The following is a 19,050-nucleotide window of genomic DNA, read 5'->3' as shown; positions in this document are numbered from 1 at the left end:
TGCCCCCAATTTAATAATTCGTGATTAGGTAAAACAGGTGCTACTGCGATTAGATCCAAGCTATACGACTCCCTCCCTGTAAAGTGTAAACGAACTACTCTACTTTTTTTTTTTTTGTGATTAACTTATTAACTACTAAACTACTTGTACAAGTCTACAACAGTACTATATACTAGTATAAAACAGATAGACTTTAATCATGATCCATATTGTCAGTTGGGTTTATTGCATTTTTTGCATTCAAATCTGTGGTATCCCATATCACCCAATTGTTATTTATCATTCACATTGGAGTTGTTCTGTAATTGATTTTGATGCATAAATGATCAGCGTACGTATATGGAATTTGTCATTGCTAAGAAATGATGACTATTTTTGCTGGCTCCCTGCTTTAACACATCTAGTTCAGCTTCAATCAAAGGTAAATATCACCTTGTCCAATGTTTACTCTTCTACCATCAACCCGATTCTAGTTTTGAACTCAATAATTATCTATATGACGACCATAACATAATAATTTAGTTAATAAGTGATGGATTGAAAAGCTATAACAATGAAACCTAATAATTTTTCAACTCCATGACTTATCAATTAAAATTAACAACTAAAAAATACAGTATATTCGAATTTATCAGGTTCAGTCTACATACGCATGAAATGGTTCACAAAAAAAAAGTAAAATTTGGCCCAAATAAATGTTGGGTCAACTGGTCAAACAGCCCAAAAACTATACAAAAATTTGGGTCGATAACAACATAAGTTTTGAAGTTCCAAAGTAGCATTTAATTAAGATGCTGCTATCTGAAATTACACATATGGATTCTTCAATTGACTAAAATACCCTGATGACACCAAAAAAAGCCACTTCTATATTAATCACACAGCTCTATAAGTAAGTGTAGCTATGGCGTGCTCAAAACAAACTGTGGGATTTGCGAAAAAGAAAAAAAAAACAAACAAAGAGGAGGTAGTTGCGATGTCAGTATAAGCCATTCGACTCAACGCAATTACACCTTTCCGATCGAGCCAGTACAAACAAACCATGGCAACAACGAGCTCTGTCCGGTTAATCGCCGGTTTAACGGCCTCAATCGGCTCGCGTGACGCCAACCCAGCTCAATCCATTTCCCTAATCTGTCGAAACCAAATCAACGGTGGTGCTTCGCCTATCCTACTGCGCTCCTCTCGAAAGTCCAGGCTATGGTTAATAGAGGCGGTTCCTCCGTCGAAATCCTGGCTCGGATCTGACTATGGCGGAGACGTCAAGAAACCAGACGCGCGAAATTACGCGGTCGGCGGTCACGCGGTTGCCGGAAAACATGATAATAAGACGACGGAGATAGTTATAGCAGCGGCGACGACGGCGGCGGTGGGAGTAGGGAACCGCGTATTGTATAAGCTGGCTCTGATTCCTCTCAAACAATATCCCTTCTTCCTCGCGCAGCTCTCCACCTTCGGGTAAGAGTTAAACGACCTCCCCCTTCTCAAATTTGTCAATCGGAACAACAATTTCGCGTTTAAGTTAGATTTCAGATTCTTGATTATAGAAACTGCGATTTCGAATTTGGTCGATTGGTGAAAGTGGAAATTCCTGGAAATTGTGATTCTCTTTGCCCGTACAGTTCTGTAAAATGTAATTTTCAGAATATTCTCTTTTTTTTTTTTAATTATTATTGTAATATCAAATGGGTCATAGTTGGCGACTTGTTTCAATTACTACTTCAACTTTAGTAATGTTAGTCACCTAAAATATTTTTATGCGCATTTAAACTTTTTAATCACGTGCGAGTTTCTTTATATGCGTCACCTACATCGGACTACTGTATAGGAGTACTATTTTACTCTCTCTTTTTTTTTCACTTTGCTACATTATGTTTGCAGGTATGTAGCAGTATACTTTACGGTCTTGTACTTCAGATACCGAGCTGGAATTGTTACAAAAGAGATGTTATCAGTTCCAAAAACTCCATTTTTGATTGTTGGCGTCTTGGAGTCGCTTTCTCTAGCTGCTGGGATGGCCGCCGCTTGTATGTTGCTGCTACCTTGAAAGCTTCTTTCCCTTCTCATTTTCTACTGTAATTTTTTCAGTAGATGTTTACTTTCATTGTTCGATGAAGTTAAATGTAAACTGTAAGATTAGTACATCTTACTCACTGTTGTTTTCTTTTTGTTTTTTTTTTTTTTGACTCAGCGAATCTCTCTGGACCATCTACTACAGTTTTATCTCAGGTTAAACATTACTATCTCTTATCTTCCATATGATCAAAGTACAACATTTGTTTTCTTGAACTCTGTTTGGTGTGCCAAAAGCTCCCTCAAACTTGCCTTTTCTTGATTTACTAGCTAGCAGAGTTAATTCTAGTCGTTTATTTCTTTGCAGACATTTCTTGTCTGGCAAATTCTCTTCTCTATTATTTTTCTCGGGAGGAGATATAGAATAAATCAAATATTGGGATGTACTTTAGTAGCATTTGGTGTAATCATCAGTGTGGCAAGGTTAGCCAGCTCGATTAACTTGCTTAATATTATTTTAAGAGACTTGGTTTCTTTGTCTCCTTTCCTTCTGTTGGAATTACCAATGGGCACAACGTAACCAGTTTTAACAAATTTAATCCATGTTGAATTAACTTTCATACTACTTTCTCATCCATATTCAGTGGATCTGGTGCCGCTCATTCATTTAAAGATACGGGAATACTTTGGAGTCTTCTTCTGGTGTTTTCTTTTCTACTTCAAGGAGCAGATACAGTCATGAAGGTTTGTCAATCATTTTCTAGTTATATTGCTAACTACAAGATGTTGGCACTCTTTTCTTTAATGGTAAAATTCCATAACCTTGCAGGAAGTCATCTTTCTAGATAGCAAAAAGCGATTGAAGGTAACTACGCCGTCGAGACCCTTTAACAACATTTGCGATTTTGTATTCTGAAAGAAATCGGTTCTTACTATTTACAGGGTGCTTCACTTGATCTCTTTGTTGTAAACTCATATGGTTCAGTTTTCCAAGTAAGTATTCCTAGTGTAGCTCATTTTTCTTATACCAGATCATTTGCGTTCTTAATTAGCATCGTTTTCATTAACATAAAATGTGATTCTCTTTGCTAGCTAATGTGCATCTTTTTGTGGTCAACCCAGGTTATATGCATTGCGTTGCTTCTTCCTTTTCTTTCAAAACTTTGGGGCATACCGTTTAACCAACTACCGAGCTATATCAGAGACGGGGGTGCTTGCTTTCTGAACATTGGTTCTAGAATAACAGGTTAGTTGATGCTAACGCTTTCTGCTCCAGTATCTCTTTGATTTTTTCCTCTATGTAACACGGTCGGATTTGGGTATGACACAGGATGCGAAGGGGCTCCCCTTCTTCCCGTAATGTTTGTCATGATGAACATGGCTTACAACATCTCCCTTCTACGCCTCATCAAGATATCATCTGCAGTTGTGTCGTCTCTGGCATCCACCGTTTCAGGTTACAAACTTTTGCCATGCTTTCATGGAAACCTACTTCTTTAGCTAATTAGTAATTATTGATGGTATATCATGATCACCTCTATGATATCTTATAAGTCAAACAACGCTGTATTTATACCGATTAGATTGCATAGGAGTTAACATTATATGACTTGTAATCTGCGAAATTGCGGAATAGCATTGGAGTTGACATCATTTGCTTGGCTTTGTCGGTTGCAGTGCCCATAGCGGTTTTCTGTTTCACGCTTCCCCTACCGTACCTTGGGGTGGCATCTACGCTTCCAAGGGGGTTTGTTGCAGGCACAGTCGTCCTTGTACTCGGCATGCTTCTATATGCTTGGACACCATCTACTAACACTTCCCATTCGATTATCCCCTCGCCCCCTTCCACCTAGCGGCAGGACAAATTGATTTTGTAACTTTGTTTGGTTTCTGTTCTCTTCTCATTGTAGCATTTGCTCCCTTAATTGTCCATTCTCTCTTCTTGTAGCATTTGCCATTTTCTTTTTGTCAATTAAGAAATAAGTAAAGCTCATTTGATATTGAATACAAATAAATAGCTCATTCGATAGTTGATACACATTCTTTACAAAACAATGGTTAGATTTCAATACCTATAGAGAAGATCATGTACTTTGTAATGATGTATATCAACATTTTTCTTTTGAATCTGATCATGAGTCGGTTTGTATATATGAAAATGTTATGAGTTTTTTACAACTCAAAAAAAGAAAAAAAGTTATATCTATATTTTTTATAAAATTAATTCACTGTTCTTTATAACAAGTCAAGTCAAACACACACTAATCACAGTATTTGTGGATCAGAGGGCCCGTATTCGAACTCGGAACCCAGACATAATGTTTAGAGTGACCGGAACTCTATCGGCGGTATCATCTCCAGCGGTGGTGGCGGCGTCTTACTCCGCAGTTCTGAGACTCTCTGTTACGTCCACTCTCGCTATCGTCTCTCCTCCCAATCCCCGCTGGTTCTCGACGTTTTCTCGTTCATTTCTCGGCGGACGCATCTCTTCGCTCCGACCACCACGCGTTCCTTCTCCGTGCCCGATCAGGCTCTCTGGTTTCTCGGCTCTCAAAATGAGAGGTACACCAATCTATGAACTGTTTCTCCCCCTTTATTCTTGCTGTCATCAATTGCGTGCTTCTTCTCTGATTAATTACTAGGAACTCTCTGATCTGATTCGTGTGCGATTTACTCTTGCTTTTTGAACTGTGTGTATCTGTACTCTTTGATTGTTTAGTTTTTCAGCTGGATTGATTTCTGATTGTATATATTTTGTTTTTTTGCCAGCTTCGTTTAGCAGCAGTGGGAGTAGTCCAGGTAGAGAGATTCTGGTGCAGCATTTGCTTGTTAATGGGGATGATACTGAGCTCTTTGCTGAACTCCAAAAGAAAATCTTGGATGGTCTGTTTCCTTTATCCCTTTTTACTCGTTTGTGATATTTACATTCAGTTGAGCTTTTAAGCTTTTATTTCAACTTGGTACATAGAGGTCTATAAGCTTATCTAGTTGTTTCTGGGAAGATAATTGTCACTGTGGAGCTAAAACAATAGTATTATGTTTCGCAATGTCTTTCACGCTAGTCAGTTGTGGCTCTACTTAATTACTATTGGTTTTTTTGGAGCTGGGACATATCATACTGGGATAAAGAATAAATGTGGAACATATCATACTGATACGTGTATAAATTTCTCGTTACTTAGACTGTCTTTTTATTTTGTTTGTTTCAGAAGATTAAGGCTTTCTACTGTTTTTTTATAATCTAACTGTTATTTGTGTAGGAGAGGATATGAATGATCTTGCGGCTGAGTACTCGATTTGTCCATCTAAAAAGGATAGTGGTATACTTGGATGGGTAAAACTGGGTCAAATGGTATGCTCTCTTTTTCTATAATGTTATTTCCATTTATTTTTGGTTATATTGTTGCATTGACACCTCCAGATCTATATGACCCTCGCTGTCTTAGCCTCGTTGTATTACAAGCAATTGGGTGATGTCACACTTCCTGGTGAATTAATTTTCAGGATTGAAATCCATGTGCAAATGGAAGTAGTAGAATATAAATGATGATTATAATTCCACAATGTTTGGACTTCCAAATGGAAGAACTTTGGCAAGTTCCTGCTGCAATCTGAACATGACATGCCACTTAAAAAAATTTTCAGGTACCAGAGTTTGAGGAAGCTGCGTTCAAAGCAGAGCTGAATCAGGTGGTGAGGTGTAGAACCCAGTTTGGCTTGCACTTATTGCAAGTTCTATCTGAGAGGTATTTCTTCTGAAACCTGTCCTTTATTAGCGTCAATTTCTGTTGACTTGTAAATTTGTCTTTTAAGGGAATTTTTGTTTAATAGGGAACCTGTGAAAGATATCCAGGTGGAGGAGCTGCATTCCAAAATGCAAGATCCAGTTTTCATGGATGAGGCTCAGTTAATTGATGTCAGAGAACCCGACGAGATGTAAGTTCCTTTCATTTCTCACCTTGGCATACTTTTCCTTCTTCAGTGAAGCGCAATGGATTAGCGTCATACTCTCTCAGTGTTTCACAACATTATGATTTATTTGTATCTTTTAGATACATGTGTGACTTTTGTCAGTTTTATCTTAGAAGAAGGACAGAGTACCCATAGTCAGCTCACATTGTTTTCTTCTATTCTGTTTCACTACTTCTTGTACCAGCGCAATCGCATCCTTGCCAGGATTCAAAGTGTTCCCGCTCCGCCAATTCGGAACCTGGGCACCAGACATCACTTCAAAGCTGAACCCTGAGAAGGATGTATTTGTCATGGTATGTTCAGTCTCGTCCCAACTGGTAGATATTAGCCGTACTGTATCTAGCCTAGCGGTAAATGTAGCAATTTAGAGGTGTTCTGAGTTAGTTAGAGAGCAATTAGTGAGGGCTGTGTTTAAATGGGTGTCCCAGCAGATTGTTTTGGGTGTGCGTTTTTTAGGGTTTCCTTGCATTTGGTTAAGAGTTGAGACTTGAGAGCCTCTCATAAATCTTAGTCTCTGTAGGCTTGCTCTCTTACACGGCTTGCATATACTACTGTGGTTGGTCTATAGATTGTAAGATCATTTGAAATAAAGAACCTCTGATGGTCAAATGACTTTTTTAAGTTCTCTGAGTTGCGGCCTTTGTTCCATACAGTGTAAGGTTGGTGGCAGGTCAATGCAAGTTGCGAACTGGTTACAGTCTCAGGTAACAAGCTTTCTCTGATCCTTTATATGCTCCTTTATATATATATATGCAAGGATCATATCTTAATGGTTTGTTGTCTTGTTCCTCAGGGCTTCAAGAGTGTGTACAATGTAGCTGGTGGAATCCAAGCTTATTCTCTCAAGGTTGACCCATCAATTCCTACTTACTGAAACTGAGAATCCTAGTAGTGTATTTGGCTCTGTTTCTGGCATCCTAATTCCAAAGAACATTGCAAATCGTATTCAATAAACTATATAATATAAGGTTCATTTTAGACAGTATTGGTATCATTAGAGTATACAGGCAAATCAGAGATTATCCAGGAAATGCTCTCAACCTTTTGTACGAAATCCTAAATTAATATTAAAAAGAATATTGCTTTAAATAACAAAGATACAGACAGGCTTCTGGTTCCTAAAGTCCCTCTCTATCATTATCGTTTGAAACAGAAGGCCAGCAAAATGAAAGAGACTTGCAAAAACAGAAAAATGCTATTCATAGGCATTCATAAGCAAAAACTCCTAAATTTTCTTGCTAAAGAAGAAACCAAAAACCTAAAAGAATAGAGAGAGAGGAAGAAAGATCTTTAATATCTATTTCTCTTCCTGGTTGAGAGCTTTACTTCCTCTCCCCTTATTGCAACAATGGGAAATTGTTGCTCTCATGGACGGGATTCAGGGAATACCAATGATGAACCGCAAAATGGAGGAGGAGGCGGTGGTACTGGTGGCGCGGAGGCTTCTGTGAGAGCTTCGAGACACCCGCCAGCATCTCCTCCTCCTGCAACCAAACAAGGGCCAATAGGACCAGTCTTAGGGCGTCCAATGGAAGATGTAAAGAGCTCATATTCGTTGGGTAAGGAGCTAGGTCGCGGACAGTTTGGTGTGACCCATCTCTGCACGCAGAAGGCCACGGGACTTCAATTCGCTTGCAAGACCATTGCGAAAAGGAAGCTGGTGAACAAAGAAGACATTGAGGATGTGAGAAGGGAGGTGCAGATTATGCATCACTTGACCGGTCAGCCAAACATTGTGGAGCTTAAAGGTGCCTATGAGGACAAGCACTCTGTGCATTTGGTTATGGAGCTTTGTGCGGGCGGAGAGTTGTTCGATAGGATCATTGCAAAGGGGCATTACTCGGAGAGAGCCGCCGCTTCATTGCTACGTACGATTGTGCAGATTATCCATACTTGCCATTCCATGGGGGTTATCCACAGGGACTTGAAGCCTGAGAACTTTTTGTTGCTCAACAAGGATGAGAATTCTCCTCTCAAAGCCACCGACTTCGGGCTATCCGTGTTCTACAAGCCAGGAGAGGTGTTCAAAGACATTGTTGGAAGTGCTTATTACATTGCACCAGAAGTGTTGAGGAGGAAGTACGGACCAGAGGCTGATATTTGGAGCATCGGTATCATGTTGTATATCCTCTTGTGTGGTGTTCCACCTTTCTGGGCTGGTAATAAAGACTTCTGATTCCCTCCTATCTTGTCAAAACGAAAGGACAGGGTCATCTAACTCATTCATGTTTTGCTTCCATTACAGAGTCGGAGAATGGAATTTTCAATGCCATCTTAAGTGGACAGGTTGATTTTTCAAGCGATCCATGGCCTGCCATTTCACCACAAGCAAAGGACCTCGTTAGGAAGATGCTCAACTCTGATCCCAAACAAAGATTAACCGCTGCTCAAGTTCTCAGTAAGCAGCTCTTATTTCAAGACCTCCTATATGTATATTTCATTTAAACTCTTTCTAACATTTTTGTTGTTTTAAAGACCATCCATGGATCAAGGAGGATGGAGAAGCACCAGATGTTCCTCTCGACAATGCAGTGATGTCTAGGCTCAAGCAATTCAAAGCAATGAACAACTTTAAGAAAGTTGCTTTACGGGTATAACAATCTTCTCAAATGCATATACACATGTAACAAACAACGTGACGCTTTTGGTCTATATATATCTCACTGGTATCATCAACAAACAGGTGATAGCTGGGTGCTTATCAGAGGAAGAAATCATGGGGCTAAAGGAGATGTTCAAAGGAATGGACACCGACAACAGTGGAACAATAACTCTTGAGGAACTAAGACAAGGACTTGCCAAGCAAGGTACAAGGTTATCTGAGTACGAAGTCCAGCAATTAATGGAAGCTGTAAGTCTCAACTTTTGTGTGCTATTTATCTATTAATAAGATGCTAAAAATAAAGACTGATGATGTTTTCTGTTTTATAAAGGCTGATGCGGACGGTAATGGAACAATAGACTATGGGGAATTTATAGCAGCTACAATGCATATCAACAGACTCGACAGAGAAGAGCATCTCTACTCAGCCTTCCAACACTTTGACAAAGACAACAGTGGGTAAGTAGCTATAATGCAACCTAACAATTCGAAATCATAACATGAAACTAAAAACTAATGATGGTCGCGTCTCGGTTCCTTGCAGATATATCACAATGGAAGAGTTGGAGCAAGCCCTCCGAGAGTTTGGCATGAACGATGGCAGAGACATTAAGGAAATCATTTCTGAGGTTGATGGAGACAATGTAAGCCCCTTTCACCATCACAAATTCATTTGATAAGCACATAAAACAACAGTCTAATAACCATTTTTTTTGTATAGGATGGGCGGATAAACTACGAGGAATTTGTGGCAATGATGAGAAAAGGAAACCCTGATCCTAACCCTAAGAAGCGGCGTGAACTGTCGTTTAAATGACACCACTGGAACAGTCAAGTCAGAACATAAGTACATCAAGAAGAAGGCTTGGGTTGCTCATGATTCACTAGAGAGAGGAGCAAGGCTTAAAATGTGATTAGGGAGGTGTTTCATGTTCGTAAATATTTTATGCTTGTCTACTACTGATTTAAAGTTTCAGAGGTTTCTCAATGTATCAAAACTCTTTTTCAATTCAAATATGTGCATTCAAACGGCCAAGTAAAAACGTATTATCATCGGCCATGGAAAGTTCGGAAGATTCATGATTTAACATTGTAACTAGATCCTAACTGTAGATTACAGAAGAAAAAAAAAACTGAAACAAGCGAAACAGTCAGACAGAGTAGTGACTTGTCCCACGAGGAAGTGAAATGGGCAACACTAAAGATTCTCAAAGCTAAGCACCCACCATTCTGTTCTTCTCTGCGAGATCATTTGCCCATTTGTGATGTGAGCGCTGAGGTACGCTGCCACATTGTTCGTCCTAATATGCTATTTGCGTGAACCGAAAGGTAAGCAGCATTTAACCTACAAGTGCCAAAGTAACAATAAATTAGGCATTCAACTAAATCACCCACCCAGGTATGAATGTTTAAGAAAGTAATAAGAATTTTACTTGTCAGGAGTCGTCACAGGATCATATAACTCTTGATCTGCCCCCGCAGAGTTTGTAATTTCTTGTGTACCCTCTCCCTGAAAAATTGTCGACCGTGAGAAACAAGAAGTATCAACATAATTGCAAAAGCTTTTAAACTAATTTCTTTACCTGTTGCGGATACTGGGAATAGCCATATCCACCATATGCGTACAAGGATGGGTCTTGAGTTGCCCCATAAGCATATGCGTCATAGCCTTGTCCGTAACCATAATACCCACTCCACTGATTTGGATCTGCTTGTGCAACCCAACCATCCTTTAACAAATACCAAAGATCATTAACAACATTCAATAAGCAATCAGGAGAATTCCGAAGATAAAGCTTTACCTGTCCTGGATTTTTACTCCAAGAGATGCGAACTGCTTGTTGACCAATCACTTGTCCCTGCATTTTTTGAACGGCTTCTTCGGCAGAAGGCCTGGGGTAAGCATGGGGTATAAGTCAAAATTTTAGTGAACAGAGCTAGAATAAGTATACATAATACATGGAAGCAATTATAGGTGCTGGATGGCCAACCTGGTTTTGAACTGAACATAACCATATCCCTTCGTTGGAGGTATTTTGACATAAATTATTTCTCCTAATTGCGAGAACGCTTTCTTCAGCTCTTCCTCTGTAACATTTGGGTCCAAATTGGCAATTGAAATCTGTACAGCAAGCCAATGCATGAAAAAGCAATCAGGAGAATTCCGAGAAAAGAAAAAAAAAACCTCAAGTTGTTTAGATAAAGACTTACCGTTGTACAGGTGACATCACTTTCAGGTGGAACCCCTTGTACAGGTTGAGCAACGTATGCTTGGACTGGTGCAGCAACTGCCGATGGGACTGGAACTGGGTAAACAGCTAAAGAAAAAACATCCCAATAAAGCAAATGAGTTCCAAACAGGACTAAACAAAATTCGACTTAACATAAATCAACAATCTCATGTTTCGTTCTCATACCTTTAGTGACATATTGTTGCTGTACACCGACGTTTTTCTTAGGCGTTGCAGCGCTAATACGCATAGGCCTCGTTGAACAATACAAACCATTCATTTCAGCCATGGCCCGGTTCCTTTCACTTTCCTCTGCAAATTTAACAAATCCATAGCCTTTTGATCGCCCAGTACTTGGATCAGTAACAACCTTGGCACCTCTAACAGAAGAATAATGAACACGGAACGTCTCTTGAAGGAGATAATCAGTAACATCTGGTGCTAAATCACCAACGAAGATAGAATGATCAGGTCCTGCATCAACTTTTTGTCCCGAACCAAAAGAAGCCCAATTCAACCGGAAAGTCAATTCCGTTCCAGGCATCTGAGTGCCATTGTAGGTCTGAAGAGTTCTCTCTGCTGCTCCATGAGACACAAACTCTATAAACCCATACCCTTCTGGCTGCCCTGTGATCTTGTTACGTATCACCTTGACAGAAACAAGCTGCACATAAAACCAATCACAATCTTGATTCAAATATCTTTCCACACTTAAAGGAATCATATAACAATCAAAACTTAAGAAATTACGTACACATCTATCAACAACTCTTACTTGCAGGATACAGAACCAAAGCTTCCACAGAGGTACAGAAGTAAGTAGCTGTATCACGCTACTGCTACCTATTGAATTGAGAGCATAACTATAATAAACACTGAGCAATCGAACCATATCAAGAATTATAGCTTCAATGAATCGCAAGAGATTTAGGCTAACCCCTTAAAAAAAATTTCCGAAAATAAAAATCCAAGCTTTATCTTGTTCCTAATCGGAAAATAAACCCTAGAACCAAAACCCAGAATAATCGAGAGAGCTGTAAATTGAAAACAGACAAAGTAACAAACAATTAAGAGGAGCTGAGGAACCAGAGAAGATGAAGAGGTGGTTACCTCGCCGGTTTGGGAGAAGCAGGAAGTGAGGTAATTCTCGTCGACCCAATACTGCAAATCACCAATCCAAAGGGTTCGAACTTCTTCGAGCGTCTGTGGATGGTGATAGCCTTGCGGCTGCGGTGGATGCATCATCATCGCCATCGTCTTTTCTGCGCCAATTCGTAAAATAACCTAAACCCTCGGAGACGAGGAGGCGATGCTTCGTGGACGGGTCGGGTTAATAATATTCCGACCGAACTAAAAAAAAAAAAATATATATATATATATATATATATATATATATATATATAAATGAGGATTTAACAAAAAAAGAAAAAAAAAAAGTCTATTTCTCTTTTTCACTTGAAGCCCAAATCTAATTTATTCATTTTGAGTTTACTGGTAAAAAAAAAAAAGATTACATTAGCAATAAAACACAAATTAAACATAAATTCGAGAGTTGGAACTTATTTACAATCATGCTATCAACATTAATTTTACAATTATTTTTTCTTTTAAATAATATCAAATTTGGAATTTAACTTAAGAACATTTTCTCCTATTCAAATTTCCAAAAGTATCGGACCAACATTCATTAGCATTAAATATTTTATATTTAATTAATTCATTCTTTAAAAAACTGTTGATAATAACTTATTTTCATGTGTTTGAAAGCCAAGTACTGTTGATAATAACTTTAATTTTTAAAAAAAAATTGGGGCCCGAACTGACACAAATTGTTAAAAAAAAAATTACTTCTTCACTGAAGTGTTTTTCAGTAGCTAATATATTAATATATAGATTTTTGATCCATACTAATAAGAAACAATTGATATAAATCAAACTTACAAAAAAAACACTCCACCATTTTAATCGACTTGCACAACTATAAATACAAAAGTGTTAAATGATATAGAGATAAAACAACCAAAATTACAAAGTCAAATTATAGTATATTCATATAATTATAAAAATAGAATATATTATGTAATATTATTATCTCTACATCGTAAATGAAAAATATAGTAAAGACATTTTATTTTGTATTTCTAAACAAAAAATATAGTTCCGCGGTGTATCGCGGGTGAATATCTAGTATGATGCAAAATAAGATTACATATTTAGCTTAATTTTGCTTACAAATTCAGCATAATTTTGCTTAATTTGTTAAACTTTTTTCTTGTATATGATGCAAAATAAGATTCCATTAGCAATAAAACACAAAGTAATTTGTAAGCAGCATATACAAGAAAATATTTAACAAATTAAGCAAAAAATATGCTTACAGATTATTAATTCTGTTACTTTTTTCTTAATCATGTACATAGATTTTATATATGTATACGTCACTAAGATTTGTTTATCTCTAATACAATATTTCAGATTTATATTAGTAAAAGTCTACAGTAACACTATACATATATACTAGGTTTGATCCCGTGGTACACCACGGGCAATTTTTTTTTAAAAAAACACTTTTGAATATATTATAAATAGATCAAGTTTTTTTTAGTTTTAATATAAATGGTACATTGTTTGGTTACAAAAATTCTAAAACAATTTTTAAAATATATATCCGTTTATAAAAATTCAAATCACATCATTAGCTAAAAAAAATCTAAAATTTTATTAACTTAATGTATTAAATCGTAATTTAAATAATTAAATATAAGATTAAATAAAAGTGAAAGGAGAATTATATTTTAATCTAACATATTGCTTTAAATTAGGTAGATAGATTTTAGGAAATTGATATTATCAAATAAAGAAATCATTGTAATTGGTTGTAAGGATTGTAGAGAATTTAGTTGTAACTTGTTTGGATACAAAGATAAGAAAGGATGACACAAAAATATACTCCAAAAATGTTAAGATAGATAATCGAGTCGGTTGAAATGCAACTCCATCTTATAATGCAAGAAGCGGAGTCATTATCCCATTCATGAATCATGATCTATCTGAAAAGTGAAAACACACCTCAACCCCTCCCTCTTAACGTCCATCGTGGTCGACGGCGGGATCACGTGAATCTGGTCGTTAATGTCATAATGCATGGCATGATAATACAAACATATGTTAAATATACGAAAAGAAGTAAACTGCTCTCTCTAATACATAATCGTAGACATTGATTTTGGTGGATATTTCTGTATCGATGTTTTTGTGAAAATCATAGGTCACTAATAAAACCATAACAGTACAGTGATATTTTGTAAAACTTGGGTATAATTTGAATCACATGACAATACATAATATATGTCTCTAGATGATGGTCGTACAATTTAATCATATACGTGGAGTAGAAGCTCAACAACATTAACCACATATGCATATGTTTGGCTCTAAGTGGATGGATGCATGTGCTTCTTTGCATAGAGAATCGTTTATACGTGATACAAGATTCTAATTATGCGGTCAGAGTCAAAGCTCCTCTACACTTTGTTTCTCTTATACATTACAAACTAAAATATTCACTTCTATATATGTTTTAATCATAGCCAATAATGAAAGTCTTCATAACTTCATTTAATAATGCGGGTCTCTTCACTTTTTCCTTGACCATCTTGATGTTTGTATAAACACAAGCACAGTGAAATGCAATGATATAATATCATTTTAGGGGACCAATCTAGTTATCTAGTTACAACTTACAACTTTCAATTATTACTATATTTTTTTCTTGCAATATTATATACTATCATCAATGATGTATGGGATAATATTGGTTCGAAGTACATATGTATAAAACGTCGATCTCTAATTCTACAAAGATGATTTTTGTGTGTGTGTGTGTACGTTATTCTTTTATGCCAATATTTTTGCGTTAGTTAAAATTGATAGAGTAATGAGTTAATAACATAGTAGAGGATAGGCTGGAATTTTGTATTTGCATGGCATGGTAATGGACAGTTAAAGTTATCCGAACGCAGGGTTCTTTTAGAGAGGTTTTAGTGGAGAAATAAAAAAAAATCAGATTAAACAAAAAAATTTAAGAGAGGCTCTTATATTACATATTCTTTTAAAGTTTAAGAGCTCGTATGTGTCGAGTGTTCGTTGGCTGGACAAAAAAATAGAAGAACCAAAAAACATTTGTTTCACACGATTATTTTTTTTTTCTCTCTTAATCTCTTTCTCTCTCGATCTTTCTGAACTGTTTCTCTCTCGATAGTCCAGTCTTGATAAAAGGAAGGAGAAGGATATATTACAGTTGTAGAATCAGAGGCGATTGTGGTTGGAGGAGAGACGAAGCGGAAGGGATTTAATCTCGGAGGCGAATCGGAGGATATTGATTTGAGTTTGGAATCGGGTCATTCAAATGAGGTTGAAGCAATTGGAATCGAAGGGTAAATTTCTCTGTTTAGTAGATTGAATTCGCGATTAGTTAGGAGGGATTAAGGTTGTTTGGATTTTGATCGTAAATTTGGGATTAGGGTTGGTTGTTCGAAATTTTAGGATTTTTGCCTGTAAATGAACAACATTATTTAGGGAGGAATTGATTGAAGTGGTGATGGATTTAGGGAGGAAGCTAGATTCCCTTTCGGCGATTGCGTGATCTCAGAGCAGCCTGTTACACACCAGGATCTGAAGCTTGCAGTATCAAAGGTCTCTGATCTAACACATGCAACTAATTTCTCAAATGTTTTAGCTTATTCTAGTTTCTGATCTATATTGTGACGTTCCGTGTTTGAATCAAATGTTTTTTGATGAATTTGAGCTGATGAGGAGAGTAATGTTTTCAATCTAGGTTGGTGATTTTTTTGATGATAACCGATCAGGGATTGACAGATCTTTGCATCGTATAAGCGCTATACGTAATCGGAAACTGCAAGTAATTGGTCTAACATGTCGAGTGGGTCGAGCTGTATCCGGAAGTGCAGAAATTATAAGAGACTTGATTGAAGGAGGAGGATCCATCTTGGTTATAGGATCTCCTGGACTAGAGGGCCTGGATGTAGCAGTGAGCTGGTTGTGTTCTACGAGAATGGTCCTTTCAAGATTACTAATAACATGTCTCTTACTTGGAATGAATATGGATGGGTCAGGTATTATTATTACCTTCTATAATTATCCTTATAAACTACTATTTAATCCTCTAGATATTTGCACATGAGAGTTGATTTGAGAATTCGTGTTGCAGGTTTCCAATCTTCTGTATGTTGACCAGCCTGTTGGAACTGGTTTCAGCTTTACGACAGACAATAGTGATATCCGTCATGACGAAACTGGAGTTAGCAATGATCTATATGATTTTCTGCAGGTTTGATCATTGGATTTTCTCTTGAATTCCTTTTTGTTCTGCATTTTTCTACTTTCAAGCTATAAAATTGGATACAAATGTGATTACGTTTCCTGATATAACCTGAAGCATTTCCTCTTTTTATGAATTTTACTTGTCATTTCTTATGTTTTAATGTTTCCTATATTTTAAATTTTATGAAATGCAATAATTTTATAAAGATATATCTCAAATGCAATGTAATAATTTCATATTCTAATTTAAATTTTTTATTTTCAAAAAAAAAATTACTTAAGAGACTCAAAATAAGAACTCACTTTTAATTAACAAACTCAAAATTCTTAATAATTTCAAACTACAAAATATATGAATAAACTATTTAAGAGCCCCTATAATATATCCCCTATTGGGGTAACATCGCTGTCTCTTTCTCTCCCTCACTCATTCCTCTCGCGACAGCATTTAATATATGCACTGTTGCATACAAAATAAAAGAAAATAAAAACTATACAATAATAGTAGAATCATACAATATTTTTGTATTTTTGACATATATATTGGCACTTAAAAAGGGGAATGTATTGATGTAATCGTAATAATAATTTTTGTATATATTTTGGCAATGATAATAACTACAACGATCTGCACCAAAATAAAAAGGAGTGGTCCAACACCAGGAAACCCGCTCCTCAAAGTGCCTCCAAGTTTAATATCGAGTAATCATCATTCATATTTGTTTAAGCTGATCGAAAATACCTATATTATTGGTTATTTGGTTACATATAAAATAAAAATAACCGATGTCAAACTAAATCTATATAATAATAACAATCTGAATAAATGCCAATAATAGTTGCGATTTTTCTTCGTACTTTTTCGTAAAATATGTATATATATTTCTTTGACAGATAATTTTAACGGTTGCATCTCTCTAAAAAGTTGCATTTATTAAATGTAGAGTTGTGTCTCTTACAAACAGTTGTGTCTATTCAAATGTTCGCATCTTTATAAATTTATATATAACTGACTTCTCATCATTGTATTCAAATTTTCTTTATTTTATTTTTTTGACAGATTTTTTTACAGTTGTGTCTCTCTAAAAAGTTCACATCTTTAGAAATCTAGAGTTACGTCTTTTACAAATAGTTGTCTCTATTCAAATGTTCACATCTTTAGAAATCTATATATTACTAACTTCTTATCATTGTATTCAAATTTTTTTTATATTTGTATTAGTTATAAGAGAATTTTATATTTTTGACAGAAATTTTTTACAGTTGTGTCTCTCTCAAAAGTTGTGTCTCTCTCAAAAGTTGCGTCTGTTGAATATAGAGTTGTGTCTTTTACAAACAGTTGTGTCTATTCAAATTTTCATATTTTTATAAATCTATATATAAATAACTTCCCATCATTGTATTCAATTTTTTTATATATATTTGTATTAGTTAAAACAGAATTTGTTAGAAATGGCGTTTCATCACTGTGAAAAATTTACTGCAGTTTAATATATTTTGTTCATCGTTGTAATATTTAATTATATTCAGTCTCTAGGTATATATCTTCATAAATTATTAATCCTAATATATTAAAACATATATTTTAGTCGTTTAATTGAACCATTACAATATTGGTATAATTAATATTTAAGATCACATTACTTGGATAAACTATTCATAAATTATTATTTATTAGTTTTAAATAACTAAAATATATTTAAAATGAATTGTTTCAACCTTTTAATTACACCACGACAAATTTTGTTTATTTAATGAACCATTAAAACTTTTGATTTATCTTATGAATCGTTGCAATTTTTTGGTAAATTTGATATTTATGGTTGTGTCTACAATACTAAAATATATTTAAATAATTTTTTGTTTTTGTTTAAGTAATCATCGAGGGTTATCATTCTATTGGTATGTATCCAAACCGAAATTTGGTTTTTAGCTGTTAAAAAATGTGGTTCAAGTTGGGTTTTCAGAAAATGAGAGCATATTGGCTTGTATATGTTTGGTTTTTTTTTTTTTGGTCACAAGTATATATTTGTCTACTCCATGCTTTTTGATTAGAAAACTAATTGTATTATAGAAAACAATATGGATTTCTATATTTCTATTTCTTAAAAAAATATCTGATAATGAAATATCAAAGTAAAAATAAAAATAAAATATTAAAATTCGTTCTATTATATTTTCTACAGTTGGGAATATTCAGTTTATTAGGAGATGGAAAACCGGTGATCAACAGAAAAATTGACGGTTAAGATGATTGTCCAATAAACTATCTTGACGACAGAGACTTATCTACAACTTTATATAGGTTAAGGGAATTTGTATATTTAGTTCTAGTCATAATACACTCAAATTCAAATCTTAACAACAAAATATACTGAATATGAAATATTTTAAAAGTTTGAAAAAGTTCTGGATTCTGACTGCCAAACAAAAAGAGGAGCGTGTGAGAGCAATGAACCCGATCGTCCTTGGCCGACCATCTTCCTTAGACATGCACATTGTGATGCTACATCATACACCTAAATATTATTGTTATAAGTTTTAACTATTATTTTTCCCCTCTAATATTTATTTATGTGTGACTCGGGATAATTAACCAACATCTTAGGCGGAAAAAAATAAGTAGTAAGTACATTCAATATTGGATTAACTATATATATATATATATGTATATAATATATGATAATTGCCAAAATGTTTAATGACTATAGGTTGTTTTATATAGAAACATGTTTCATCTATAAAACGATAGTTGTTTGTATTATATATTCATTTACAATATTGTCTCTATGAAAATAGATATACTCTTTTTTTATATGAATATATAACTGAATTTCGATTCAAGTAAATAAAATATGTGATAATTTTCTGTTTAGTTATATTCAAATT

At 35.4% G+C, this 19,050-nt stretch overlaps 4 protein-coding genes and 1 long non-coding RNA gene across 5 annotated transcripts; 4 read left to right on the top strand and 1 right to left on the bottom strand.

Moving 5' to 3' along the window:
• The first annotated feature begins 847 nt into the window (after positions 1-847).
• LOC104706261 (protein CLT1, chloroplastic) lies at positions 848-4,042 on the top strand. The gene is made up of 10 exons (XM_010422438.3): positions 848-1,458; positions 1,882-2,027; positions 2,192-2,229; positions 2,381-2,496; positions 2,658-2,757; positions 2,843-2,878; positions 2,956-3,006; positions 3,136-3,259; positions 3,344-3,469; positions 3,691-4,042. Exons 1-10 carry the CDS (start codon positions 1,043-1,045, stop codon positions 3,864-3,866), a joined length of 1,329 nt encoding a protein of 442 aa, XP_010420740.2. The 5' UTR covers positions 848-1,042; the 3' UTR covers positions 3,867-4,042.
• Positions 4,043-4,240: 198 nt separating this feature from the next.
• LOC104706260 (rhodanese-like/PpiC domain-containing protein 12, chloroplastic) lies at positions 4,241-6,967 on the top strand. Its single transcript, XM_010422436.2, has 8 exons — positions 4,241-4,575; positions 4,783-4,896; positions 5,274-5,365; positions 5,659-5,759; positions 5,845-5,949; positions 6,170-6,278; positions 6,639-6,689; positions 6,779-6,967. The coding sequence occupies exons 1-8, from the start codon at positions 4,332-4,334 to the stop codon at positions 6,857-6,859; spliced, it is 897 nt and encodes a 298-aa protein (XP_010420738.1). The 5' UTR covers positions 4,241-4,331; the 3' UTR covers positions 6,860-6,967.
• Positions 6,968-7,181: 214 nt separating this feature from the next.
• Positions 7,182-9,630, top strand: LOC104706259 (calcium-dependent protein kinase 34-like). Its single transcript, XM_010422435.2, has 7 exons — positions 7,182-8,144; positions 8,231-8,383; positions 8,461-8,576; positions 8,669-8,836; positions 8,919-9,046; positions 9,132-9,231; positions 9,309-9,630. Exons 1-7 carry the CDS (start codon positions 7,334-7,336, stop codon positions 9,402-9,404), a joined length of 1,572 nt encoding a protein of 523 aa, XP_010420737.2. The 5' UTR covers positions 7,182-7,333; the 3' UTR covers positions 9,405-9,630.
• On the bottom strand, positions 9,589-12,188 carry LOC104706258 (polyadenylate-binding protein RBP47B'). The gene is made up of 8 exons (XM_010422434.3): positions 11,929-12,188; positions 11,005-11,482; positions 10,799-10,905; positions 10,579-10,709; positions 10,390-10,480; positions 10,171-10,317; positions 10,021-10,097; positions 9,589-9,932 (listed from the first exon to the last, which is right to left on the bottom strand). The coding sequence occupies exons 1-8, from the start codon at positions 12,070-12,072 to the stop codon at positions 9,836-9,838; spliced, it is 1,272 nt and encodes a 423-aa protein (XP_010420736.1). The 5' UTR covers positions 12,073-12,188; the 3' UTR covers positions 9,589-9,835.
• A 2,821-nt stretch (positions 12,189-15,009) lies between these two features.
• On the top strand, positions 15,010-15,953 carry LOC147939684 (uncharacterized). Its single transcript, XR_015563861.1, has 3 exons — positions 15,010-15,254; positions 15,429-15,513; positions 15,656-15,953. It is a non-coding gene; the product is annotated as an uncharacterized LOC147939684 (long non-coding RNA).
• The last annotated feature ends 3,097 nt before the right edge of the window (positions 15,954-19,050 follow it).

Source organism: Camelina sativa, chromosome 8 (assembly GCF_030686135.1).
Source record: "Camelina sativa cultivar CO46 ecotype springtype chromosome 8, ASM3068613v1".
Classification (NCBI taxonomy): Eukaryota; Viridiplantae; Streptophyta; class Magnoliopsida; order Brassicales; family Brassicaceae; genus Camelina; species Camelina sativa.
The sequence above is the reverse complement of the archived record's forward strand: the minus strand, read 5'-3'. Positions and strand labels throughout refer to the sequence as shown.

Bases quoted from the DNA above. Each gene is read 5' to 3' on its own strand.
- LOC104706259 (XM_010422435.2), top strand. From the start codon at position 7,334: ATGGGAAATTGTTGCTCTCATGGACGGGATTCAGGGAATACCAATGAT. The intron at 8,384-8,460 runs GTAAGCAGCTCT...GTTGTTTTAAAG, and splicing joins AACCGCTGCTCAAGTTCTCA to ACCATCCATGGATCAAGGAG. The intron at 9,232-9,308 runs GTAAGCCCCTTT...TTTTTTGTATAG, and splicing joins CTGAGGTTGATGGAGACAAT to GATGGGCGGATAAACTACGA.
- LOC104706260 (XM_010422436.2), top strand. From the start codon at position 4,332: ATGTTTAGAGTGACCGGAACTCTATCGGCGGTATCATCTCCAGCGGTG. The intron at 5,366-5,658 runs GTATGCTCTCTT...AAAAATTTTCAG, and splicing joins GGGTAAAACTGGGTCAAATG to GTACCAGAGTTTGAGGAAGC. The intron at 6,690-6,778 runs GTAACAAGCTTT...CTTGTTCCTCAG, and splicing joins CGAACTGGTTACAGTCTCAG to GGCTTCAAGAGTGTGTACAA.
- LOC104706261 (XM_010422438.3), top strand. From the start codon at position 1,043: ATGGCAACAACGAGCTCTGTCCGGTTAATCGCCGGTTTAACGGCCTCA. The intron at 2,028-2,191 runs GTATGTTGCTGC...TTTTTGACTCAG, and splicing joins TGCTGGGATGGCCGCCGCTT to CGAATCTCTCTGGACCATCT. The intron at 2,879-2,955 runs GTAACTACGCCG...TACTATTTACAG, and splicing joins ATAGCAAAAAGCGATTGAAG to GGTGCTTCACTTGATCTCTT.
- LOC104706258 (XM_010422434.3), bottom strand. From the start codon at position 12,072: ATGGCGATGATGATGCATCCACCGCAGCCGCAAGGCTATCACCATCCA. The intron at 11,483-11,928 runs GTAACCACCTCT...TTTTATGTGCAG, and splicing joins GCTTCTCCCAAACCGGCGAG to CTTGTTTCTGTCAAGGTGAT. The intron at 9,933-10,020 runs GTAAAATTCTTA...TGGCACTTGTAG, and splicing joins CCTGTGACGACTCCTGACAA to GTTAAATGCTGCTTACCTTT.